This window comes from Cibotium barometz, chromosome 32 (genome assembly GCF_041138505.1).
Source record: "Cibotium barometz isolate CiBa-2024 chromosome 32, ASM4113850v1, whole genome shotgun sequence".
Lineage (NCBI taxonomy): Eukaryota > Viridiplantae > Streptophyta > Polypodiopsida > Cyatheales > Cibotiaceae > Cibotium > Cibotium barometz.
The window spans coordinates 20745959-20772632 of NC_141077.1; the positions used below are offsets into that span (position 1 = coordinate 20745959).

At 47.2% G+C, this 26674-nt stretch overlaps 2 protein-coding genes and 1 long non-coding RNA gene across 3 annotated transcripts in view; all 3 read left to right on the forward strand.

The window, feature by feature from the left end:
• The window catches only part of LOC147619939 (uncharacterized), a 126034-nt gene extending 122954 nt beyond the window's left edge, over window positions 1–3080 (forward strand). The window contains exons 4-5 of the mRNA XM_086825790.1: window positions 2740–2828; window positions 2942–3080. Coding sequence (XP_086681916.1) covers window positions 2740–2752 — 13 coding nt within the window. The 3' untranslated portion in view covers window positions 2753–2828; window positions 2942–3080. The remainder of the gene's footprint in view (window positions 1–2739; window positions 2829–2941) is intronic.
• LOC147619946 (conserved oligomeric Golgi complex subunit 3-like) lies at window positions 2842–13042 on the forward strand. The gene is made up of 7 exons (XM_086825791.1): window positions 2842–3161; window positions 11671–11754; window positions 11940–12056; window positions 12139–12171; window positions 12283–12369; window positions 12512–12574; window positions 12854–13042. The coding sequence occupies exons 1-7, from the start codon at window positions 3150–3152 to the stop codon at window positions 13025–13027; spliced, it is 570 nt and encodes a 189-aa protein (XP_086681917.1). The 5' UTR covers window positions 2842–3149; the 3' UTR covers window positions 13028–13042.
• Window positions 13043–17826: 4784 nt separating this feature from the next.
• LOC147619947 (uncharacterized) lies at window positions 17827–26314 on the forward strand. The gene is made up of 2 exons (XR_015261795.1): window positions 17827–18011; window positions 25498–26314. It is a non-coding gene; the product is annotated as an uncharacterized LOC147619947 (long non-coding RNA).
• The last annotated feature ends 360 nt before the right edge of the window (window positions 26315–26674 follow it).

The following is a 26674-nucleotide window of genomic DNA, read 5'->3' on the forward strand; positions in this document are numbered from 1 at the left end:
ATGCTGTTGTCGGCCTGTTTTGGGCTGGCCAACTAGCAGCCTGGGGCCATATAAAATGGCCCCTTGCGCCCCCACACTTTCCATTGGGTATTGTACCGGATCTATTGTATATAGCGCAGAGTTCTTACAGCCAGTCTCTCTCTCTTCTGCGTTTTCTCTTCCACACACAGTTCAGCGTTTTCTCCTGCTGGTGGTTCTCTTGCATTTGCTCATCTTCATGTTGGTGTCTTGCTACGTTGTGCTCTCAACAGTTTGTCTCATATCCGCTGCGTATTCCGACTGAAGAAAGCTACAAGAAATCTCTGGTAGGGTCTGTCTAGGAAAAATACCAGAAGCCTGGAGCCTTTGGCTGTTTGGAGTGTCTTTTGATTACTCTAGAAAGCACTTGAGGCTAGATGTCCAAAATTCCTTTTCGGGAGGCAATTGTTGGTTTGTATAAGGAGGGGGTGGTCCCATCTTCGGCCACCATTGCTATGTTGATGGTCTTGAGATCTCTTTTGGCACATTCTAGTGCCTTGTTCATGGTGATGGATTTTTTAATTGCGGGTAAAGTCTTGTGGCTCATTGAAGTGATTACAGATATCCAACCTTGTGAAGACCACTATCATGTTGAATGAGGGCACACAGACTTTTCTAATGCAATATTTTTCACTTATGGAAAACCTAATACCATGAGACATGTTATAAGATTTTGGCTGCTGAGGGGCAACCATCAGGTGAAAAGTGCATCTTTATTCCAAGATGAGCAGCCTTAGTCCATGCTGGAGATGTGTGCAACCGGAGGTTGTCCATCCCACATATAAACTTGGTAAGTTTTGCGCCTACTGAGATGGAGATTAGTTGAACAAGGAGAATCTTCTCTGTCCTCTAACCTAAGATTCCCAAGACACAAAGGCAATTTGTCACGTGCACGCCTGTGCCATGGCTAATCCTCGCCATGAACAGCATTAGTCTCTGATTAAGTTAGCATTTAGCATTAGTAGCATCGTCTTCATTAGCATCAGTAGCATCAGCATGAGCAGTACCATCATCATCATTAGCCATAGCATCAACATCAACATCATCAACCACATTAAGGAGGGCATGGAGATCCAGTCGGCACGCCAGTAGTGGGGCATGCCAAGAAGTAAGCGCAGCATTAAAGGAAGATTTGTCATGAATATTGTGTCCAGCCATCTGGCTGACAGCAGGGCAGTAAGCCGACCAGCACCTCAGCATTCATATATAAGCATCAAGGCATAAATCAGTCCAAGTTAAGTTCATTCATCAGTCAAGCATTCTTATAAGTTAGTAGAGCATATGTAGGGCCAGAGGTCAACCCCTTTGGGACTGACCAAGGGCCTCAGCCATGTACATTCATTAAGCCACCTTTTTGCTCTGATACCAATGTTGCATGCGCAGAAGCCTTGATGTACTGATCCACAGCCCTAAGCTTGATTAAGAACAAGATACCGACTTAAACATGATTAAGATAGAGGAGAGAGAGAGAGAGAGAGAGAGAGAGAGAGATTGGTGTCAAGGGTTTTCTTGTGTTTAATATTGTACAAAAAGGTGGCTTAATGAATGTACATGGCTGAGGCCCTTCGTCAGCCCCAAAGGGCTTGATCTCTGGCCCTACATATGCTCTACTGACTAATGAGAATGCTTGACTGATGAATGAACTTGACTTGGACTGATTTATGCCTTGATGCTTATATATGAATGTTGAGGTGTTGGTCGGCCCACTGCCCTGCTCTTGGCCAAATGGCTGGACACAATATTTCATGAGTCATGACAAATCTTCCTTTATGCTACGCTTAGGCACTGATGACATTAGTGGGGATGTCGTAGTATCTAGTCCATACCATGCATAATGGAGTTGATAGTTATATAGTCTTGTGGGTTGACTACCATGAGTATATAACATGCACGTTCCTAAAAGGTGAATTTGGGCATGTTCCTAGATTCATCTAGGTATATATATATATGCCTACTTTTTGGCATGCCCCACTGCTAGCTGACTTGGACATTGCTGGCTGCCTGGATGCTCCTACTACTAGTCGACTCCTGTATGGAGGCTGCCGACTGGATCTCCAGGCCCTCATTAATGCGGTTGATGATGTTGATGATATGGCTGATGATGATGATGGTATTGCTGATGCTGATGCTATTGATGGTAATGAAGATAATGCTACTGATGCTAAATGCTGACTTAATTAGGGATTAATGTGGTTCATGCCGAGGATTAGCCATGGCACGGGTGTGCACGTGACACAATTGATGGCTGCAGCTGGGGTCCAAATTTGGTGGTGCTATTTGACCTTCTGGAAGACTGCATTAACTTCTAAGTGGAAAGGATCCCCAAGTTATGATGATAATCTTGTGTGGTACCTAGTACTTGCTCCTGAATCACTCTTTGTACACAGCAGTTGGCTGCACCCAAGATATGAAGAATACCCTCTTTGTTCATGGTTCTTAAGATGAGCTTGAGCCTGAAAGCATTTTCACTAATGTAGGGCAAGAGAGAATTAACCCTTGCCAAGCTGTCCTGCTGCATATCATGATCATGATGAATTGAGGAATGGAGAAAGCGTAAATAATCACCTTTTTGTTAGTCACCTTTCTTGGAGATCTTTCTATGTGAGCCTTTCAAAGACATGTGAAAGATCAAGCATCTTTTTTAGAACCTTAATCAGAAAGTTAAGGCGATTCTTTCTATTGCTTTATATAACATAAAAACTTTATTTGGTTGCTTTTCAGGTTTGCCAATTAGAGCATCAACTTTTTGATCACTTCTTCTCATCGTCGTCATCAGATATTTCAAACTTGGCTCCACTTGTGGATCCATTGTCAGTACTTCTTGGTCTCCCATAAAAATGTTAGATTTGATTTCTTTGTGACAGCGGTCTGGCTTATTATGTCCAGGTTAGCTTACTTTTCAGACTTAAGAGGATGATGACAGGTGCATAGCTTTGTATGATATATTGCGTCCAAAGCTCATCCATGAAGCAGATCTAGAACTACTGTGTGAGCTCGTGGATATTCTCAAAGGGGAAGTGCTAGAGGAGGAGCTTGGTAGACGGGGAGAGTCTGTAGCTGGTTTAAAGCCAACAATCATCCGCATCTTAGCTGATGTGCAAGAAAGACTCACTTTTCGTGCTCAAACACATATGCGTGATGAGGTAATTCTTTTTGAAATTTATTTAGCATAATTGAACTTCTACATGTTTTATTTGCACCGCAGTAAACTGCAACTGGGAGGTATTTGAAGACCATGAAGGCCAGGCTGCTAGAGATTGTTTACCTATCAAACAACAAACTTATGGTTTCCATGGTTCCCACCCCCTACTCTCCACCTCACGGGCACATAACATATATTGGGAGCTTTTGAGAATATATAGGCCAGGCTGCTGAATAATTGTCTACCTACAAACCATAAAGTTATGGTTTTTACCCACTTCTCTCACCTACATGGGCACATAACATATACCTTTTTCATGGTTCCCACCCCCTACTCTCCACCTACACGGGCACATAACATATATTGGGAGCTTTTGAGAATATATAGGCCAGGCTGCTGAATAATTGTCTACCTACAAACCATAAAGTTATGGTTTTTACCCACTTCTCTCACCTACATGGGCACATAACATATACCTTTTTCATGGTTCCCACCCCCTACTCTCCACCTACACGGGCACATAACATATATTGGGAGCTTTTGAGAATATATAGGCCAGGCTGCTGAATAATTGTCTACTTACAAACCATAAAGTTATGGTTTTTACCCACTTCTCTCACCTACATGGGCACATAACATATACCTTTTTGATGGGAAGATGTCTTCATGAAGCAGTTAGCATAAGTTTTAAAGCATCTCAGGAAGCAACACATGGCCTCTAGAGCTATTCTTGTCAGCCAAGGTATGGTGCCCTGCCTCGTGTTTCAAGAGCATGCATTGGACTACTAAAGAGGCGCATTCGCCACTCCACTTGGACAAGGAATGATGGCATGAAAGCAACACTGTGTACAACGTTTCTGGCCTGCACATTAGCGTGGTTTTGGCATCATTTATTTCCACATACAATACAAAAGCTTGGAGGAGCAGTTGGGTACACACTTGGACAGAAATAGCAGCTGAAAGACCCAAATCCACATTCTTCTAGGATGATGAGACTTGGCAGTGAAGCAGGGTTGTACATGAACCTCTGAAATAAACGTTAAGTACAGGTATTGAACAACTTTTGAATGTTGTCAGAGGTTTTTATGCCTCCATAGGTGGAAGAAAACTGTAACTTTTTAAGGAGTCTAGAAGCTGTGTAAAGGTGGAATTTAGCAACTTGAAAGCGCGAATTTGGTACCTAGAGTGGATGGAATTATTAAAGTAAGGCACGTTTTGAAAGCCAAGTGGGATTAGAAACTTGTTCGGAACAACCATGTGGTGGAATTGTTTCTAAATAACCGACCACCCATTCAGAGGATAATGATACCAATTACAAGCCTAAAGGAAATTTTTATTGCATTGGTCTAGTTGTCACAGCAGAGCCCAAAGTGGCACTGCTGTTGGTTTCTTCACAAGCTGAGAGGATCTTCTTGCACAATCTGTCAAATGGAGCAAGGGCCTCATGAATGGGTGGATGTTTTCTCGCAGTGTACCTTAGCATGCAATCGATCTTTTTTGGAAATATTATGGTCATCTGTTTGGAAGGATATTATTAGAGGCTTTGAAGGCCACCACATCTAGATATCATTCAGCATACATTTGATGTGGCATTTTTTTTTCCCTGAGAAAAGATCCTTTCATTAGTTATATAAAAACGCCCGTAGGGCTACAAAAGATCTCTCCTGCTCATAAGAGAAACAGAGCAGTGAATACAGCAAAGCAGCCTAGGAGACTCTCCCTAGGTGCTGCAAAATACAAGCATCAGTACAAAGGACTGAGGGGCTAAATCATACAATAGGGGGGGAGAAAAGCCAAACAGGAGGCCTGTAATGCCAACGGGGGGATCCCGTGTGTAAGGTGTAGAAGGGGCCTCTGCGCCAGTTGGTGTGAAAAGCCTGGCGCCGCAAGATCGCCTCATCCGAGTCGCCCCGGATGCGGTCATACTGTCCTCGCAGGGTGCTGATCAACTCCTGCCAAATCCCCCGTATAGTCTCTGCTGGTGGCTCCAGTCTCCCCTCGAAGGCCGTGAAACACCGGGCCCTCCAGGTGAACCAGATGGTGAGGCTGCTGAGGAGCTCCCATCGTAAATCCCTCTCTTGTGTCCAGCTGGCGGACGAGAAATCCGGTGCCGGAACCAGGCGAGGCTGGCCCCTAATGAATCTGATGGCATGACTGTCCTGCTCCATCTCATAGCCCATAGCAGGCCCTGACGAAGTCGACCAAGCAGCGGCACCCCACGTAAACATACCCTGTGGAGAGAGGGGGGCCAGAATACGCAGCATCCGCAGCCAAATCTGCTGCGCCTGAGGGCAATCCCAAAGGCAATGTCTCTGTGTCTCCATAGGGTGGCCGCATCGGACGCAGGCCGCCGTGGAAGACCGTTGTAAACAAGCTAGGTGCCAACTGCTGAGCCGTTGTGGGCGACCAGCCACACTGGAAAGTTGAGATCCTGCGGGCCTATCGACTAGCCCAGAGCCGAGCCCAAAAATCCTCCAGGAACTCCTGTGAGAGTCCCTGTAGCCGCCAATGCCCCGCTGCAGCTGGAGAGACCATCCTCCTCGCCGTCAAAATATGCCGCCCCAGCCGAACAGTATACTAGAAAAAGGTGATGTCTGTGGCCTCAAGGGATGCATAAGGATCATGCCACTCGTACTCCCCACGGTCCCACTGTAGCCGGGCCAAGGGGCGCGCTGCATATGCCCATATGCGCCAATCCGGGGCACATCAGCAGGGTCGGGGTCAATATGTCACTTCCGAGAAGCGGCGGCCACAATCCGATCCTCTGAAAGGTGCACTCTGCAACCAAAGGCGACTCCACCTCCACTCTCTGAAGTCTGCCCTCATCCTGAATCTCATAGTAGAGGCATCTGCCATCCTCAGTGCAAGCTCTGACAGCAATCAGGATCTCCAACTGTGTAAAGGCTCCCATCCACCGTGGGGCCACTGGCTCGAAAGGCGTGAACCACTCCTCTGTGAGTGTCTCTTGAATATCATCCCTCATAATCAACCCCCCTCTGAAGTGACTCAGCCTCTCCACCTGGATCTCCTCTGGGAGACTGCAGAAGGCCTGCCAGTCTCCAAAACTACGTGTTGGGAGATGAGCGGCTGTCTGGCCCGCTCCTCAACACAAGGAGGAGGTCGCTGAGAGAGCCCCGGTCTCACAGCTCCCATGCTCTCAGGATGCTCAAAGCAAATATGTCCTCCCATCCTCTACTGAGGCCTGTCCTCCTCATCTCTATGAAGATCCAGCGAATCTCTGGTGTCCAAGTGCCCCCTGCTGGGTGAGCCCGAGCCTGCAGCCGCTGCAAGAGAAGCGCTTTCCAAGGCTCAGCGCCTGGAAGCAGCCCTCGAACAATAAGCTTCCCCAATAAGGCTCTACTCTGATCGACTGGATCTATAATGCCCAAGCCTCCCTGAGCCAGCGGAAGTGTAATAACTGCCCATGCAACCTTTGCCCGGGCTGGCTGACGTCCCGCCCAGACCAAAGAAAGTTCCTGATCAGCCTCTGTACCTGGCTGATGCAAGTAATGTACCACATGGTCGCTAACAGCACCTGATTTGCCACCACCACCCTCCCAGCCAAGGATAGTCGAGCTGTACTCCAATACAAAAGCTTCTTCCGAATGCTCAGAAGAAGCGGGGCAATCTGCTGCTCAGGTGACAAATCTAGTCCAATCTGGCATCCCAAATACTGCACTGCTGTGCCAGGAGGAATCCATCTAAAACCGGGGTCCGGGCTCCATGCCGGAGTGGGAGCACTACTGATCCAAAAGGCAACTGTCTTGCGCCAATTGATCAATGCGCTCGAAGCTGCACTAAAAACCTGGAGCGACTGCTCTGCCTGAAGAAGATTGGCCTCTTGGCCATGCAAAAATAAGCCCGTGTCGTCTGCAAACTCAGCATCGAGCAGGTCCTCCCCCCGGACTGGGAGCTGGAGTCCTCTCAAACCAACCTCCTCTGCCGTCAAATACATGCTCATAGCCTCCGCAAAGAAGAGAAAAAGAAAAGGGGCGAGGGGACACCCCTGACGGACTGATCTGTTCAGTTCAAAACTCGGCCTCCGTCCTCCTGCAATCAACACCTGGCTACGAGCTGTGGAATACAGAGCCGCCACCCCTCTGATCCATCCTGGCTCAAAGCCCAGGCGAAGCATAGTGCCCTCTAAGAAACCCCAATCAACTCTGTCGTATGCCTTCTCAAAATCGAGAAGCATCACGACCAAGTCCTCGCCAAGAAATCTAGCTCGGGCCGTCGCCTCCCAGAAAGTAAAGATGTTGTCAAGGATACTGCGCTCCTTGACGAATCCTGTCTGGGTAGCATGAATCAACTCCCCCAGGAAGGGTTGGATCCTCAAACTCAAGGCCTTTGCTAAGACCTTGTAGACAGTATTGAGGATCGTAATAGGCCTCCAATGCCGAATATCATCTGATACTCCCTCCCCCTTGGGGATAAGAAAGATCAAGCCCTCTGAAAAGCTCTCTGGCATCGCCCCAGTGTCCAAAACATACTGAAAGCCCCTGCGGAGGCCTGGCCCCAAAAGGTCCCAATAGCGCATAAAAAAGGCCGGCGTCAGTCCGTCCTCCCCTGGGCAACTATGTCGCGGCAGGACCCTCAAGGCCTCGGCAAGCTCAATCTCTGAAAGAGGCGCACCAAGAACTGTACGCATACGATCTGTGACCCTCCTCTGCACATGGGCCCACACAGTCTGTCTGCAAGCATCTCGATCCTCAGTGGCTGGACTGAAAGCAGGTCTCTATAGAATGCAGTGGCAATGGCTCTGATCTCCCCAGGCTCAGTAGCTACCGATCCATCCGGTCTACCAAGCTGATGGACTCCTGCTCGAGCATGGCGGGGTCCAGTGATCTCAAAAAACTCCCCAGTCACTCTATCACCAAGCTGCGTCCACTGAGAGGCCTGACGACGATAGTAAAACTCATGTCTCTGCTCCTCTGCCTCTCTAACCTCCTGGCGTGCCTGGCTCAGCTGTGACGCCACCCACTCACATGCAGGCTGTTGCTCCTGAAGGCGCTGTAGCGAAGCAAGGCTGCGTCTCAGCCGATGCTCCCGCTCGCGAATCTCTCCCAGCCGTGTCAAAGCTGCAGCGTGAGCTAAGCTCGATGAGTCCCTGGGCACACTGGCCTGCTGCATCCTGGTCAGAGCACTGACTATCATGCCAGATCCTCTCAATGTTCTCAGCGAGACTGGGATCTATAAGTACCCTCTTTGGGATCCTCAACTGCAAGCTGGGCTCCCGTGTCCTCTCCTCCAATGTAAAGATAACTGGCGCATGATCTGAAAATGAGGTGCCAGTGAGAATGCCGACGGAGCCCCCTCGCTCCCCTAACCAGTCGCCCACATAAAAGCGATCAATCCGTGATAGATTAGTCCCTCCCTGCCAGCGATCCGACCGAGAGAAACTAAGACTGTCCTGAGAGCGGGAGAAGGCCCCATGCTGCCATGCATCAGTGATCCTCAGTGACATGCAAAACCGGTCCCAAGCTGCAAGCTCCGTGCCGTGCACTGTAACATGACTGCCTCCCACCCTATCGGCCGGGTCCTCAAGCATGTTGAAGTCTCCCCCGACACACCAATGTGCGGCCTCTGGCAATGCATCCGTAACCTGGGTCCAGAACTCTGCTCTGGCACTAGCATGATTGGGCGCATAGACGTTGAGCACGCCCAATAGCTCATCATGCATCCTCAAAATGACATACTGTGCTCTACCAGGCACAATGATCCCTCGATCCACAATGGCCTGCCGCCATACATCTGCAATGACCATGCATACTCCTCCCTGTCCACCCAAAGGACCAAACCCTGCAGACCAAAAGGTGTCCCATCTACCAGGCATCACCGAACCATATCTCCGGACCATGCTCTCACCCAAGTGGTGCTCCTGCATAATCAAAATATCAATGCTGCCACCAACCAGGCATCTTTGAAGCTCCTGCCTCAAGCAACCATGATAGCGTATAAAATGTGCTCCGTGAAGGCCCTGTACATTCCATGCGATGATCCTCATGGATGACCTGCTAAGGTGGATGCTGTCTCAGCCGTACGGCGGGCCTTCGCAAGCGGCTTGGATGGAGAGTAGTCCCCATCCGAGCGGCTGCGAATCTGCCCACCCGGTGTACTGCAAGAATCACGGATCTGGCGCCAGTGGCTGTGGCCCATGGCGACTGCCTCCCGCTCTGACAGAGCAACCTCATGTATACATACATATCCAGGGTCGCGTGCTAAGTCTGCCACTATGCGAACGACCAAATGACGAATCCCTGAGGCATCCACACTCCCGGGATCCAAGAAAAAATGAGCCAACTCCCATAGTTGGCCTATCACATCTGTCACCTCCAAATCGCTCACATGATGAGAAAACTCAACTGCCTGAGTCTTCAAAGTGCTAAGAGCGAGCTCTAGAGTCCACTCCCAGTCGCAAGGGCCACATAGAGGGAACGAGAAGGCCACCGCTGAATCAAGTGCCTCCTCCCCGCGGGCCGGAGGTATCACTACATGAACTCGGATGGGTGCTGGCTCATGGGGGCCCTCTGCTCCAAAAAGCCGTGTGAAGGCGTAATCAAAAGCCTCCGAGCGCTGTCTAATGCCGAGGCGACTCAGCCGACTGCGGATAGATGATATCCGTGAAGCCCGAATCGGCATGGTAGGTCTCCTCTGTGGTGCTCGAGCGAGGTCGGTGCTCAGCGCCCTCCGGACTGCAGGTGAGCGCCAGGGGACTGCCAGGGCCTCCTGGGAAGGTGAGGCGGGCGGGGGGGGGAGGAGGGGGGGGCGAGGGGGGTGGAGAGGGAGCCGCTGCCGAAACCGGAGCGGAGATGGGAGGAGGCGAAGGTGGAAGCGAGGAGGTGGGAGGGGACGAGGGTGGGGGGGGGTGAAGGAGGGGGTGCTGGCATCTCCTGGTCCTTAGTCGTCGCCGCAGGGGTCTCCTCTTGGGAGGGGAGCAAAACTGTTCCTCACGGGAACCCAGTGAGGCTGAGACTGTGGCTGTTGCTGCAGCGGTCTCTGGGCATGCTGCTGTGGCTGTCTCCCTCGACGGCGCCCCTGTCCAGGTTGCCACTCCGAGGTCTCTGTGGCCAGAGCACGTGTCCCGGAGGCAGCCTGCCGAGCCGCATCTGTGGGCGGGCCATCAGGGGCCTGCTGCTGTGGTGAGGGTCGGGGTCTCCTGCGAGGGCAGGCCTTGGCCAGATGACCGACCTGCCTGCAAATGAAGCACTAGTTCGGGAGCCCCGAGAACTCCACTCTCTGATCAATCCATCCCCCCCTATCCTAGGTAGCTGAATGACCTTAGGAAGGGAGGAGATGTCAGACACCAAAACTCTGACCGACGGTAGCCCAGCTGCTCTGGCCACCACTGAAGCTGCTGTGGGGCCAGTCTCTAGTACCGAGCCCACCAATGCTCCTAGCCTAGAGAGGAGCGGAAGATACTCCCGGCGGAGTCCAGGGAAGCAAACTGTAACATGGAGAAGGCGCTCTCCTGCTCAGCCGCTGCTGGGTCAAAGCCATGCTGCCAAGGTCTGAAGAAAGCCCGAGCACCCCTGATGTCAAGGGGACTCATGGCAAGGACCTTGGCCACGCTCTGGGCGGTCTCGAACTCGATCTGGTAATGTCCACGGCCCAGTAGCTGTACGTCCAGGATCTTGCCCACATCTACAAGAAGGCGGGCCTGGAGAAGATCCCGGATCTCCCCTCTGCTGGGGCGAGTGCCGACTATACGGCAGATGGTGGAATGTGCCTGAAGGCGTTCCACCTCTGCGGCGAGGCTCGCTTCCTCTTCCGGCGAAAGAGAAAGCCTGATGGGGGTGTCCTCAGGGGCGGGCGAGGGGGCTGCGAACGAGTCCCTCTGAGGTGGGGCGGGAGGAACCTCCATCAGAGTCTGAAGCTGTGTCGAAGGCGGAGCGGAGACGGAGAACCTGCACGAACCGAGCTGCACACAAAGGAGGGGGAAGGCGAAAAGTAAAAAGGTAAAAAAAAACCTTGGGGGCGGAGAAAAACAGAAAGAAGAGGAGGGGGGGGGTAGAGGCGGCGAAGACGGATCCGGGGGGGGCGGAAGCAGCACGAAAAGGCGAGAGAGGGGGAAGCAAGAGCTGGCGAAAAGGAGGGGGGGGGGGGGGGCGCGAGGCGCTGAAGAGGAGGGGGGTGGGCGCGACGGCGAAGAGCTACGGGAGGGGGGGGGGGGCGAAGGCGAAGAGCAGTGGAGGGGGGGGCGCTTCAGCGCAGGCAAGCCAGGCGAAGGGGGGGGGCGGCGCAAACCTGAGGGCAGGCGGAGGGGGGAAAGCGCGATGGCGGGCAGGGAGAGGGGAGTGCAGACAGAAGCGCGAGCAGGGGGGGAGCGCGGAGCTTCAGCGAGCGAGATTATATTTGATGTGGCATTTAAGTTCTTTATCTGAAAGAAAAAAAATAGGTTGTTCTCAATAAATTGCACATGCTCAATGCAAACAGAAGTGCTAAATCGCTTTGTTTGAGCCAATAATTGATTCTCAAGTTATATTCATCTGATTTTTTTTGTTGATTTACAGGTTGCAAACTACTTACCATCTTCTGAAGACCTCGACTACCCAGCAAAACTTGAGCGGGAGGCATCCTTGGTTGCGGACATTGAGGCAATGCTTTCGGGAACTACCCTGAACAATCAAACAGGGTGTCAATTTGTAGTTGTCAAAAGATGGTGCATGAAAAATGAATGGATTTTAGAGAACCTTTCTATTTATACTTAATAGAAGTCTCTTGTCTGCAAAAATAAATAATGCTTCAAAAACATTATATTGAAAGGTAATAATTTGTACAGGGAGAGGAAGGAAGGGATGCCTACCAGAATTGGTATCCACCTCTTGAGAAAACTCTATCATGTCTATCGAAGCTGTATCGATGCTTGGAACCTACAATCTTTACGGGCCTTGCTCAGGTACTTTCCAGCAGAAAAAACACAACTTTTTCCATCAGGCTGTCTTGATATACTTAAATTAAGCAATGGTATGTTGCCTCAGGATTCAATTGGAGTTTGCTCACTGTCAATACAGGTTAGCTCATTAAGTGCTTGAGTTTTATGGGTTTTTAAGTCCCCAGATTGGGTCTTATAGAATTATATTATCGGAAGTGTGGTTCCATGAGCTGATGAATTTAATTTTCAGCGGGCCAGCAAATTAATCTCAAAGCAATCTTCTCAAATGGATGGGCAGCTGTTCCTCATTAAGCATCTCCTTATACTGCGTGAGCAGGTAGGCATTGTGCTGTATAAAAGCTGCCAGTAAGATCATTTTTGTGCTGCTCTGCTTATCAAAAGTTGAACTTACTGATGATAATCATTTGCAATTATTACATGGATTTCCTCCTCACAATTTTCTTGATTGATTTTGGTAGATAGCACCATTTGATATCGACTTTGCAGTCACTTACAAGGAATTGGACTTTGCGCATTTGCTGGTAAAAGCAAAATTTGATAAACAGTTGTAGCTATAGAAAGCCTCACCAGGTGGACTTGCAAAGTAGATAAGGCCTCTTACACATATACCCTTCTGTAAGAGGGTCTGATGAAGGGTGGCTCATGGATGGGCAATCAAGCCTGCTGCCCTGTCTGAGTTTCATGGGCTGTTATGGAAAGGGTCTAGATGCAAGGTTTTGCAATATATTATGAAGCTGTTAGAATCCGTAGATTCACTCTCATACTGTGAGGATTTGATGTTCTTCTTTACTTTGTTTCAGGACCATCTGAGACGAATATTTCGGGGACAAGCATCGTTCTTTGATTTTGCTAGCCGATCGACCTTTGCTCGTGCCTTTTCGCCTCGTGTAACAGAAAGCCAGCTGGATGCAAAAAAGGTGTGCACTAGAGAAATTTTTTTTTCCCAAGAAAGAGATCCTTATATTAGTTACTGAACAAAACAGCCGTAATGGCTAAGTAGAAGCTCAGCTCCATAGAGGGGAGTGAGAATCAAGAAAACTTTAAAATGTGGGGAAGGATGCTCTTATCCCCCGGCTGGCCGATCTGGGAGGAGAAGGTTATCTCATACAAGAGGGAGGGGCGGGGGGGCGGGGGGGGGGTTGGGGGTTGGGGTAGCCACACAGGTGGTCTATAGTGCCAAGTGGGCTCACCACCACTGTGAATGAGAAAGGGACCATGACGCCAAATCCTCATGAAGGCCTCGCGGCGCCTCCGCATACGGTCGGAGCCACCCTAAAGCTTCCCACGGGGGTATGAATGATATCAAGCCAGATGCTCCGGATGGACTCGGCTGGCGGGGTGAGGGTGCCCTCAATGGCCTTGCTACAGCGAGCTCTCTAAATGTGCCACGCAGCAATACTATTGCAAATCTCCCATCTCTGGTGGCTCGAACCGGGAGTCCAATGATTAGTGGATGGAGTTGGAACTGGCACTGCAGAAATACAGAGATGAGAGACTTGCAGGGAAAGTCCCCCACCCTCCTCATATGCCATGGCGGCCTCGGCCTGAGTGCCCCAAGCAACTGTGCCCCAAGTAACTGTGTGGGAGGGGGCCCGGTCCATAGTGAAAATGCAAAGAATCCATTGCCGAACTTGTTGAGCCTTTGGGTAATCCCAGAGGCAATGATGCTGGGGCTCTTGGAGATGGCCACACCTCAAACAGACTGTTGGCCTACCTCCTATGGCCAGCCAAGTGCCAACTGTCCAGCTCCGATGTGCCAGCTGCCACAAAAAGAGAGTGATCTTTCACAACCGAAAACTGTCCCACAGCCTCTTCTAGAAATCTAAGAGAAACTGAGGGGGGAGGCCTTCAGACTGCCAGTGCCCTCAATCTCTGGCATCTGAATCCTGCAGTCCACTAGCCATGCAGAGTAAGCAAAGAAAGGGGTGCCGTTCCTCTGTTCCTCTGGAGTTTAACCACATTGTCATTTTCCTGCAATAGATTCTATCCTAATACTCAACACTTGAGGTAGGACTTCCCCGGATCTCGGAGATCTAAAATATGTCTTCAATCTGTAACCATTCACTTTTCCTGCATACATGGAACCATCAAGATTTCTTACAGTGAAGGTTCATGGGGCTATTTCCTCTTCTACTACACATGGCCCAATCCACCTCAGTTTAAGCTTCCCCAGGTGCTTGCCCATCCTAGAATTGAACACCAAAACATTGTCTTCTTTTTTGAACAGATTATTCTTGCCATGCCTATCTACCCAGGCCTTTTTCCTTCGTTATATTGCTTCAACCAGGTAGGTTCTCTCCTGCCTTGCCTCGTCTAGCTCGAGCAAATCCTGTATTCTGTGTGCCCTGAACTCCACCATGAGGAGCTTCTCTTGAAAAGCTATTCTCAAGCTAGGTACAATAAATTCCATGGGCACTATTGCCTCTAACCCATAGGCCATCTTAAAGGGTGTCATGCTTGTAGTAACCTTGTAAGATGCCCTGAAATCCTAGAGGGCACTATCCAATTTCCTGTCCTAGTCCTTTTTGTTGCCTTCCACTATCTTTTTGAGTATTTTGATCAATGTCTTATTTGTGGATTCTGCTTGTCCGTTGCATTGTGGGTGGTACATTGTGGACTTCTTATGTATGATCAAGTGTCTAGTGGTGAGCTCCTTAATGACTTCATTCATGAAGTGTGTGCCTTGGTCACTCACCAACTCAATGGGACATCTAAACTTAGTCATGATGTTTTTGTACAGGAACTTTGCCAGCTCCCCCGATTGTGGATTTTGCTTGTCCGTTGCATTGTGAGTGGTACATTGTGGACTTCTTATGTATGATCAAGTGTCTAGTGGTGGTGAGCGTCGCCAGGGAGACAACAAGAAGTAGGGAAATAGAGAAAATGTATGCGCATGTTTGTGTGGGTGTGTGGGTAGGAGTATATGCGTCTATGTGTGTACGTGTGCCTGCTTGAATGTATGTGCATGTGTACTCCATAGAGAGAGAGAGGGATAACATTAGATAGAGAGGAGGAGATTTCATGTGTGTATGTATGCTTGCCTGCGTGATTTTGTGTGTGTGTGTGTTAGAATAGATGGCTACCTGTGCGTGATTGATGAAGTCTGTGTGTAGGAGAGAGAATTGATGTATGAAGTGTGTGTGTATCTATGTTTGTGTGTGTAGGGTTGATAGTATGGGGGTAGTAGCTAATTAGAGTGTGTGTGTGGTGTGTGCTTGATTAATTAGGGAGTGTGTGTGTGCTTACAAGCAGAAAACAGAGCACGAAAATAAAGAGAGAATTTTATAAGTAAGAAGAGAAATGCTTAATCATTTTGAGTGTGTGTGTATGTATGTTGGGTTATGTGCATGATTGTTAGTGTGTATGCATATATAAGAGCCAATTTGAGTGATAGAGTGAGAGAGAGGTAGAAGGAGAGTGGAGTTCGAGGTTAGAGTGGCGAAACTAAAGTCGAAAAGAAGGGAGTTGGTGGGGAAGGACCTACCCAGCGCTTCGTTGTTTTATTGGAATCTGAGGTTGGTTTATATTTCAGATTTCCTAAAATTAAAAACATAAAAATAATTCCTTTGAGATTCGCATTGCTCCATAAAAAACAATGAAATAAATCATTAAAAAAAAGATACATAAAGATCGATTTAAGTTGAATGCATAGGAGCGGTATATACAGTGAATATGTTAAGTGCATATGCATACATAGAAATGCATGTTGATTTTTCTAGTGCATGATATGGCATATTAGTAACCATTAAAGCATATTCTGGGAAATTGAGGGAAGATAGAAAGACATTTTTTAAGGAAAACAGATATTTGATTTTTGGCCAAAACTGTGTGTCTATTTTATGATTTCAATGATGAAAGTTCACATTAACATTTGCAAGTTGGTGTTACATTTTGCCTAAAAAATTGGATATCTTTCCTGAGAAATAAATGAAATATTGGAGTTTCCATATAAGTGTGTGCTGTGGTAAATGAGTATGACATGACATGTTTTGAACAAGTTGTAACCTAAGTGTTAACAACAATTTGGAAACCTAAGTGCTAGTGAGTAGTAATTGTGACTGGTTTGTGATTTAAAGTTGAGACCTGTGAATTAAAGTGTTCCAAGTTATTTGGGACATAAACAATGTTAATTGTGACTTTAGGGCCTAGAGGAAACTAGTATTTTAGTTATTTGTGAGGTCCTTGAGAGTGATTTACAGTGTATTTGAGACTTAGGACTACGTGACGGGAGGGTGTTTCACTACTACCACAGCCACAACTTTTGTATCGTTTCTCCATGGGGGTGGAGTTTCGGTGACATTGTCCTTGAAGTGAATCTGTCTAGGCCTGTCCTTCTATTTGCAATATCACACCTCATAAATGTATTCAAGATGATGACTTGCATCATCATCTACATCCTCCAGGACCTTGATTGGACGTTTTCTAAGAAATGTCTCCTTGTTGCTAGACAAAGGTGAAGGTTCTTTATAGATAGGAGTACCTTCAGTTGCCTAATTAATTTTCCTCACTACTTGGGCTAGTTATGGGTTTCTCTTTGCGCTTAACTACTCAAGGCCAGGCCCTTTCCCAATGTTCTTCCCTTTTGTATAGGAGCTTGCTTTTATGATTTGGAGTATAGCATTTGCCATGTCAGTGGTGTACGCATCATATAGGGATATTTTCCTTTGGAATCCTTCTCTTGGTAGCCAGCTACCATGCTTACCCTCTGACAAGTTTGTTCTTGGAGTGTCAGGGCCATCACCATTGTCTTCCACCCTTGTCATTACACTTCCCCAATGCGCGATATGCACCTCCCACCAAGTCAACCAACAATCCATTGATGGAATGTTCTTCTTGGCTACATTTCCATTGCGCCACCATTGACGTAGTAGCCACCCATGACTCAGCTAACGCTACCTCTTTTGTATGAGCGAGATGCCACTTTTCACACATCTGTTTGTGCTCTTGTTAGGACTCCACATGAACAAGCCTTGTGTGGAGGTGCATGCTTGTAACCAATGCCAATGGCAAGACCTTTCACAATCCACCATCACATTCTTCTTGTCCTTGTTGAAAACATGGTGGACTACATTCCAATTTGCTTGCGCCTCGTCAGCCATGAACCATGAAAGTTGGTAGCTTCACATCCATGGGTTGTCATCACTTCATTGATACATTCCCAAAATAAACACTGAGCGTCCATATCCTCCTCCTTCATCTCGCAAGTAGCTATTATCAAAAGATCTTGCATGCTAAACATAAATACATGTGTAAGATAACAACACCACTGTGAGAACTAAAAATATTGTTGCAAAGTGTTGTGAGTTACCTGGGGTCATAGACATGGCAAGCCATAGTCACCCTGATGTCAATTGTTTATCTAGTGTGGTCAAATTGGACCCATGCTCGACGAAGGTCACCCGTTCTAGTTTGCCTCATCCTATTCACCAAGGCAAGGCCAAATGCCAAACCAATTGTTGACATCTTAAGTACAAAGCACTCCTCATTGGATTTGCCTTGTCCCTACCATGGAAGAACTCGTAAGTGCACTCCTTCTTTAGTTTTATCAAGGCATCTAAGTCCATGCTTTCCTTTGAAGGCCCTTGACGAGTTGCTGCTACTGACCCTCGAAACCTTTTCCATATTTGAACATATATATTGTGTTTTATTAATATTAAGATACAATTGAAACATTATATATAAATAACTACAATGGGTCTTGTGTTGGGGTATAAAGCCCATATGGCCGGGATGGCCGGGCACCCATAGCGTGTATATCTTTCTTTCTTGTGAATAGAACACTAACACTTCTAACCCTATCTTCTGTGTGTGCTCTAGCTTAGCTTCACCGCGCATCGTTCCCGCATCGCTCCTGCAGCTCGTACGCGCTTCCGCAGTGCCCACAATTGGTATTAGAGCTTGGATTCGCAATCCCGGCATCCCGCGCGTGAGAACGAGCTCTTAGCTGGGGAGGATAAGGTGAGAGAAAGCGTGCTGCAGAAATCGTTTTTCTGTAGAAGGAGGTGTAGAGCTTGTAGAGCTTGTTTGTGTGCTTCTGCTCGAGAGATTGTGAACTGGCAGTAGCTTGCAAGAAAGAAAGAAAGAAAGAAAGATTTTATTAACGTCTTCCAAAAGACCGAACTCGGCCTATGAGACAAATGGGAGTACCTGTATGGGGTATCCTCTGTCATCCCAACAAAATGAAAAAGTACTGAACAAAAAAAGCTGAATCTGGGTGTGCAGGGGATGGAGCTCTACTACTAGGAGAATGCAAAGCTATATGCATGGAGTATACAATCATGATATGCAACCTAGCTAGCTCCATCCTGTACCATACTGGGGGTATAAAATGGTATACATCAGTGAAGGGGGTGTCCACAGCTCCCTGAAGAACATGCCTGGGTGTGCTCTGAAGCGAGCCAGTCGCTCCGCACCCTCTCTGTGAAACTGAGCTCTGATCTCTGTCATCTCTCTCTGGTATAGGCGTGGTGTCCGAAAGCCAGGTGTCCTCTGTCTCCTGCGGGCTCTAAGTGTCTCTGCTCTCTGGAGAGTAATTCCCTGCCGTGTAGGGGCTGGGAGGGGGATGGATCTCTGAAAAAATGTAGTAATCTGTGTCTGTCGCCCCCCCTCTGGAGCTGTCTGAGCCTGTAATAATGTCTCTCTGTTGCGCTGTATGTATAGAATGTATCTCCCCAGTATGCGCTGGTCTGCTGCCTCAAAGATCTGGCGTAGGGAATGTGGCTCTCTGAATAAAATGGGATATCTCTCTCTGATGGCTGTATATGCTCTGCATCTGCATACATAATGCTCCTCACTCTCCACCTCCTCTCTGCACAATCTGCATACCCTCTCCTGCGATATCTTGTGTATGCGCTACACACACACACACTCGTTTTTTACCTGCGTTGGTGAGAGAGAGCTCTTCAGTTAAAAAACGTGAGAGAGAGAGTGTGCTGGAGAGTGTGTTCTCCACTCCTGGTGCCTGACAGAGCAACAGGAGAGAGAAGGAGAGCTTCACGTTTTCTTCACACACATTTTTTTGCTATTGCAGAGAGCTTTAAGCTCAATTAGTTATTAATTAAGTTTTAATTAATAAGCTACAAAAGCTACTTCCCACGCAGTTCTTCCCGGCATCATTTTCTAGCATTCGGCAGCTGCGAAACAGGCGGTTTTCTCAGTGATTTTTCCACATCGAGCGGTTCTAGCATCCGAGAGTGCTATTCGCTCACATCCACGAGGCCCACGAGCCCATGTTCATGTTCACGATTACGCCCGCGGCGGAGGCATTTTCACTTGCGTTTTCGACATCGGCATTGCGATTCGGCATTGGCATCGGCATCGGCGACGACATCGACATCAACGGCAGTGACATCGACCTCATTAGTGCACGTTCGCATTGACGGGAGCATCCTTTCGTCTAGGTACGAGATACACGGCTCCGGCATCGCATTATATCTGTTTTCTGCTCTTCCAGGTTGCAGGGCGAGTGTAGCCATATGGCGACTACGCTCATTGGCATGCATTGAGTAGATTTATGTTATCTGCTTGTTTCAGAGTGTTTTAAAAGGTTGAAAGTGATTTTGGAATGATAGAACAGCTTAAAATAGCATGAATTAATTGTGGTAGAGAGTTGGACATCATTGCTGAAAATTTGTCCTCCAACAAGAGATCGCGATCTCTTGCTGTTCAACATACAGTACACATCTCTCTGCATGGTTATGTTGCTCTATGGTTGTACATCATAGTGAGCATGCTGGTGCATGAATGTGAGCTTTAATTCATCTGTTATCATCAGTTTTGTGTATTGTCAGACACAATTTTTATGTTCTGATATGCTTACTGAATCCATCTTTGAGTGCCAACATACTTTTTAGACCCCAGTGAATATGCTCTACATGCCTGGATGATCAAAACTGGTCACTGTTCATCATATAAGAGAGTGCATAGAGGTACATGTTGAGCATACCATATGGTGACCACTTGTGAGACTTGCGATAATGACCCATGCTAGTAACCACCCAACCATGTCCTTTTATAGCCCCTGGCCCTCGGCCCCTAGCCCTTTCACATTAGGATGCCCACCTAGCATGCATGGCCAGACCCTATCTGGGGACTCTTGTCCTCACATTACCCAGGGCCACACCCTAGCGCTGCCAAACTATTCATAGGTGTCCCTCCCACTTGGGTCCGAGATTCCCTAGGAGTCACACTCCCTAGCGACAAATTTGATCAATCTTTTTCATCAAGAAGGTTTTGTCAACAAGGTACGATAAATTTCACATTTGTGTACTTCAAGACACACTTAAAGAAAGTCCAAGTCGCCACCAACAAAAAAATGTGTTGGTAGGCATAAGAGTCAAGAGTCGGGCAGCCGAGCCAATAAATGAGCACGGCATCAGTCCCAATGCTTCAAGTCACTCTGTGGGTCTGTGTGTGTGTGCGTGCGCGTCTGTGTGTGTATGTAAGTGCAGCGCGGCCCCCCCTCCCTCTGTGGGACTGCGTGTGTGCGTGTGCGTCTGTGTGTGTGTAAGTGGTACAAGTACATTTACTGGAAACACTCCTGTACCTGCAAGTACACCTTCTGGAAAGTCAGAAACCCTGCTGTACCTGCAGTACCTACTGAAAACCCTGTACCTGCAAGTACACATGCTGAAACCCTACTGTACCTGCAAGTACATCTGCTGGAAACTCTCTTGTACCTACAAGTATGCCAAAACTCTACTGTACCTGCAAGTACACCTGCTGGAAACCCTACTGTACTTGCATTACTGGCTGGAAACTCTATTGTACCTGTAGTACCTGCTGAAAACTCTACTGTGCCTGCAAGTACACTTATTGGAAACCCTACTGTACCTGCAAAACTTGCTGAAACCCTACTGTACCTGCAGTACCTCCTGGAAACCCTACTGTACCTGCTGTACTTACAGTAGTACCTGCTGCACCAGATGTACTAGTTGTGAACCGACTCTGCGTGTAAATGTTTAGTACCTACTATTGGAAACCGCGTACTAGTACCGATTTGTGTACTTGCACCTGTTCATGTGCATGTACCTGTTTGTGTACTTGCACGTGTTCATGTGCATGTGCCTGTTTGTATACTTGCACCAGGGAATCTTGAGCCATGGGCTCTGCGGGGGTGTGTGCCATGCTCTAGTACGAGAGCACCTATTTGTGCGTGGTGTCAAAATGACGGTTTCGCGTTCACTACCCTCTCCAGGTGTATGAGACTGGAGACCAGGCTACTTTGACTCATTTGACGAGTCCGGCATCGACAATCTACTCCAACACGTATTGCATTGAATTATGTGGCTGGCACGTCCTTGGAACTTTGTGCATATTAAATACTGCAATAATATACTTTAGTATTGGGGGCTCGGCCCGTTCGCGGCCTCAATGATAGTGTACCATGTAGTGCTTGTCTTTTGCATATTATCTTGTGCAATGATGTATCTTTCAGTTGGTTGATGCATTGTGGCTATTATATTTTAAGTGTTGATGTATTGTTCACGAGACGGTGCCCACACCTAGCTGGTGTAGCTACATGTGACCTCCTAATCACAGTAGGCAATAGTGGGTAATCCCAATAGCTTGGAATGGACGGATGAATGGAGATAAGCCCTAGGCTAGTCCCCGACAGTAGCACCAAATATGTCAAGAGCTTACCTTAGCCTTTGCCAAATCATGTGTCGTTGAGTCTTGCCTTTCGAGCCCCAATGCAACTCCCCGATATGGGTGCACTACCTTGTCTGTCGCATCCTCACTCCGTTGCTACACCAGAATACTCTTTGCTAAGGGAGTGAAGGAAAAGCTCTTTTTGCCTAGATGGAGGCAAATAGAGATTGGCCTTCGAGGCGGTGGTTCTCTCACAAGAGGTGAGGGAAGAAGAAGAAGAAGCTAATGCAATAGGGAAACATACAAATAAACTTATCTAACATGCATCCATTAAGCACGCAAGATTCAATAGCATACATGCGAGCAAGAATAGAGAAGGGAAGAGCTCACAAGTATTCTATTACAAGGGAATGAATGTGTATTGCTTAGTGTCAAAATTGACTTATATACAAGTGACAAGTTTTTACACTGGACTAGCGAAACTTAAAAATGGTCCAATCACTATTTACTAGTCTTAAGCAGGTTAGTACACGAAGTCCTTAAATTTTTTCTATTTGACATTAAGGTCAAGGTAAGACTACTTTATAGCCGTCTTACAAAAGATAAGTGCCCATTCGAGCGAGTAAGATGGTGCATTGTCTTATGGGAGGCCAAGTAGATGAAACCATGCTAACCTACGAAGTGGTTAGCAGCTCTCCTTCACAATCTCATGCCCCACCTTAGTCCCCACACCCACACCTACCATCATCTTTGCCAACATCCATTTCCATCATGACCTTGACCACATCGTAACCCCTCTGGACACCCACACTTATTTCCACGAAGAGATATAGTGTGGTGTGCAATTTGCCGTTGAAATCATACAAGTACGGAGTGTTGTGTTCATTACAAGTGCCACCGGAAGCTCATTGTTGGTACCAAGAAAACCCAACAAGATGGCTGCCAACAAGCACAAAGCTCAAGCTTCAACTTTGAAGCAAGCAGTAAAAGAGCTGGAGGCACAAGCCCTTAAACATGCCAATGAACCAAAACCAGAGGTCAAAAGAACAAGACCTTGAAGAGCACGGTCAATCGTCAAGGACAACGATGTCATAACCATTGAAAGTGGTCCGGACGAGAGCTCCGAAGTTGCCTCCCGTACAGAGACAGCAAGCAATCTTCCGCACAGACCTGCTCTTCCCAAGGAAAAGAAGCCCCATAGATTACAAACACCTTCTCACGAAACTCAAGGAGTACCCCTTGTCTCCACCATCACGTCCCAACTCTCCTGCATCATCCATGACTCCACCTATGCCATATCACATGCTCCTCAGTAGGTGATGGCACACTATGAGGCAGTAGTTAGCCGAGTACATGCACCCAATGGACTCTCAGTTGATATATGTAATGCTATTGGGATTAAGCAGGGCTGTCCACTTTCACCTACACTCTCAGGTCTATACATTGATCATATTGCAGCCTTTGTGGACAGTTTCGGAGGCAGAGGCTCACCATTGGCCTAGACACTATTGCCCACCATATTGCTATATGCAGACGACATTGTCTTGATCTCAGATTCAGCGGAGGGTTTGCAGAAACACTTGGATGCATTGGATAGATCTTGCAGGGAGAGGCACCTTACGGTCAATTTGGGAAAAACTAAGGTTATGTTCTTCATCACATCTTATGTGATCACGCGACAATTATCTTTTTTATATAGAGAGGGCCCAGTGGAGGTTGTGCAGAAATATGTATTACCTTGGAGTCACTTTTACGGGTCCCAAGTTTTGCATGATCACAGTTGCCACGGACCGACTAGCAGGGGGCGTGCCTCTCTAGGCCGTTCGGAGAGACTGTTTTTAGGCACATTTCCAAGAGACCAGTACTAAGTGTTGGTTCTTTGACATTTTTGTATGACCATTAGTTATGTATGGTGCAGCCTTCTGGGCCAGGCCTATGGAAGAGGACATAGAGAGGCTACAGGTGATGATGTTGTCATGCATGATCAGGATTAAGCCATTAGTACCACTGTACCACATGACATTACACAGGCAGAGTTTAGGGTCGCCTCACTGGTTACAAATGCCCTCTTTCTTCAGACCATCACATTCAGCATTTATACACTCGACAGGGACCAAGGAGAGAAGCCTACAACTTGGGAATTTACCTTTTGTAAGAATAGAGCTACAGTGATATAGCTTGCCAAGGTGGTGTTGGTTCCCTTTGGTGGGTTCACTATTTTGGCAGGTAGATGCTTGAAGTCAAGGATATGATGGCAATGAGATTAGTTGAGGAGGGTAGTACTTGATGAAGCTCAGACGACACAAGGATGTAGAACTGAGGCAGCATGCTGAGAGACAGGCCTAACCTCCGCAGGACACCTCTCAGAGAGCCATCACAGAATTTTTTGCGGTAGAGGCATTCACATTAAAGTCTACCACCCATACCATTGCCTCTTCTCTGATATCAGAGCCCAACAGCCATACTTGCGCTTCAGCTCCGCACCCCAAAGGAGTTCTTAGTGAGCAAGCTCAATCTATCCTACAAGCCAGACACCCTCGATCCAGAGCACCACCGGCCTCCATCCGACAGAGGCAGATTCCAGGAGATTCTCTACCATATGACATGCTTCCATCACAGTGGCCTGACATTCCCTCCACCATCAGATCAGTTCTAGCCTTTTGGGTATTATCATTAGCTGATCATGGCATATCTCACTCTACACAAGATCATCTTCTGATTACATGTACATACACTAGTGTTAGATGTTTTGTTTTTACCTTTTCTTTTACTTTTCCATGGCTCGGTGTATCCATGGTACCATTGTATCACTTTTGGTCTCATAGACCCTCGGGGTCTGTCATAGACGTTGATATTAATTTCTTTCTTTCTTTGTTTCTCTCTTTGAGTCCTCATCACAACCTCATGACAGCTAGCTACATCTAGACACAAAACTCCAGTTCTATAGAGAGCAATTCCGAGTATCTCCACAAGCTTTTTTTTTTGTTTTTTTTTTTGGTGAAACCAGTGTCTAATTAATCACTCAAGGTATAGTACAAGCATAGCTGCCCTTAATAAAGGACAAGCTAAAAACAATGGAAAAACACATCTAATTGCCTAGTAGTGATCTCCCCCAAGGCGTAAGAGTACTGGAGAGATTCACGCTAAGAGCGTCTGAAGTAGGCATAGGTATCAACTGACCGGTCGGTAAAGACTCTCTGATTACTATCATGCCAGGGGCAGGATCAAAAGGACCCCTCTTAAGTCCTCCATTTTTTGTGCCCCACCATGCGACCACAGCAATCACCTCCCAAACTCATGTGGACCAGAGAGAGCAAAGACTCACAGCCGAGCCTGTGACCCTCTGGCACCACGCACCTGGGGAGTTACCAGAGAGTCAATGTCCCCGTCCCCAAAGACCTACACCCGCCAGCTGCAGATTCAGGACATCCTCAGACACCATAGAGATGTACCACCATAGGAGGTGGACATTGCTTCACTATACACCCCTCGGGAGGAGGAGGACATCTGATGAGCTTTAACACTCTTCACTGTCTACACGGGTCCACATAGTATGTGGGCTGGTTTTACTTTGGTAGATGTTTCTGACATTGTGTTATTCATGGACCATATGTACTCATTCTTGGTCTCATAGACCCTTTGCATCTTTCATAGATGTTAAACATAATATATTTTTCTTTCTTTCTTTATCTTACACACACATGTGCACATACATGCACAAATGCTTGATTTGTTACTTCTTGTCTTTCAATATAACAATCTTTTACAGTAGTGCTGTAACATTAGTAGCAGTGAGAGTAAAGAACAGCACTGCAGGCATTTTGTTGATCACTTTTTAGTATTGCCATTGCAGCACCATAGTGATACTATGTTTTCATTGGGTGAAGCAAGCCGTTGTACGGAAGAAGGATAATGAACTTCTTCGATTGTATCCGCCTGGGCACATCTTTCATGTGGTGTATAAGCAGCCTGGTATATATCATCATGTACCTTTGCGGGTTCGGGTCATGGACTCTGCAAAGGATTGCTTCAACAGAATTGTGTTGTCTGCCTCTGCCACAACTCGAGATCACTCGGTTCTGCACCTTGTTCACCATCTAAAGGCAAGACCCTCTACCCATCACATATTTTGAAAGATTGCAAGTGGAGAAATCTGAAAGAGGCCAGAATGACACCCCTTTTTCACTAAATAACAATGCAGTTTTGTGTGGCTTCTGCCGGCAAACATACAGGGCAGCTGAGGGAGCGGAATGCCTTGGAGTTGTACTCAATCTAAATTGCAATGGATCCAAAATTCCCACCTCAGAACACAAAAAGACTTCTAATTCATTCTGCTCTCAAATAACATATCCACCTTAAGCAGCTTACACATAGTGTTCCCCTGCCAGAAAATCTACAACAGGTGATGCAATCCTGCACAGGGATTATCGAGCCCATCAACCACCCTGCCCAACATCTAAAAAAACAGCAATAAAATTAATGCACCTTGAATATCCGGTTTTCATTTATTTACAAAGAACGCACCCTGGTTTCTGTGTGAAAGGCATTGTTTCTTTTTATCATATTTGCAGATGGGGAAAAAAATGTAAGTCTGGTAACTATTTTCACATAATTATACCAGATTGTAAGTTATCAAAACTTATAGCTCTTCTGGTTATTATTTTGAAGTTTATGATATCAACACCTTTGTGAATTTGTCGAAAATTCGGATGGATTTGAATTGCTGAAAAAAGGAGGACTTAAAGGAGGTTGTCTAGGAGGCTGCCAAATTCGTATAAAGCAAGCTTTGATGGCGACACTAGTGGTACCAGTGCCGACACCATTAGCTTTCACATAGGTACCAGACAACTTGGGAGAGAAAGGACCCATGATACACTAATGATGAACTGTAGTGAGCATGACCTTAATTTGAAGCACCACTGACACCATTGTGACTAAACTCCATAAAAAAACATTTAGATATGGATTCGGATACTTGAAAAAAGAAAGGAGATTTTGATGATGACGGTTCAATATCCTGGGCAAGAAAA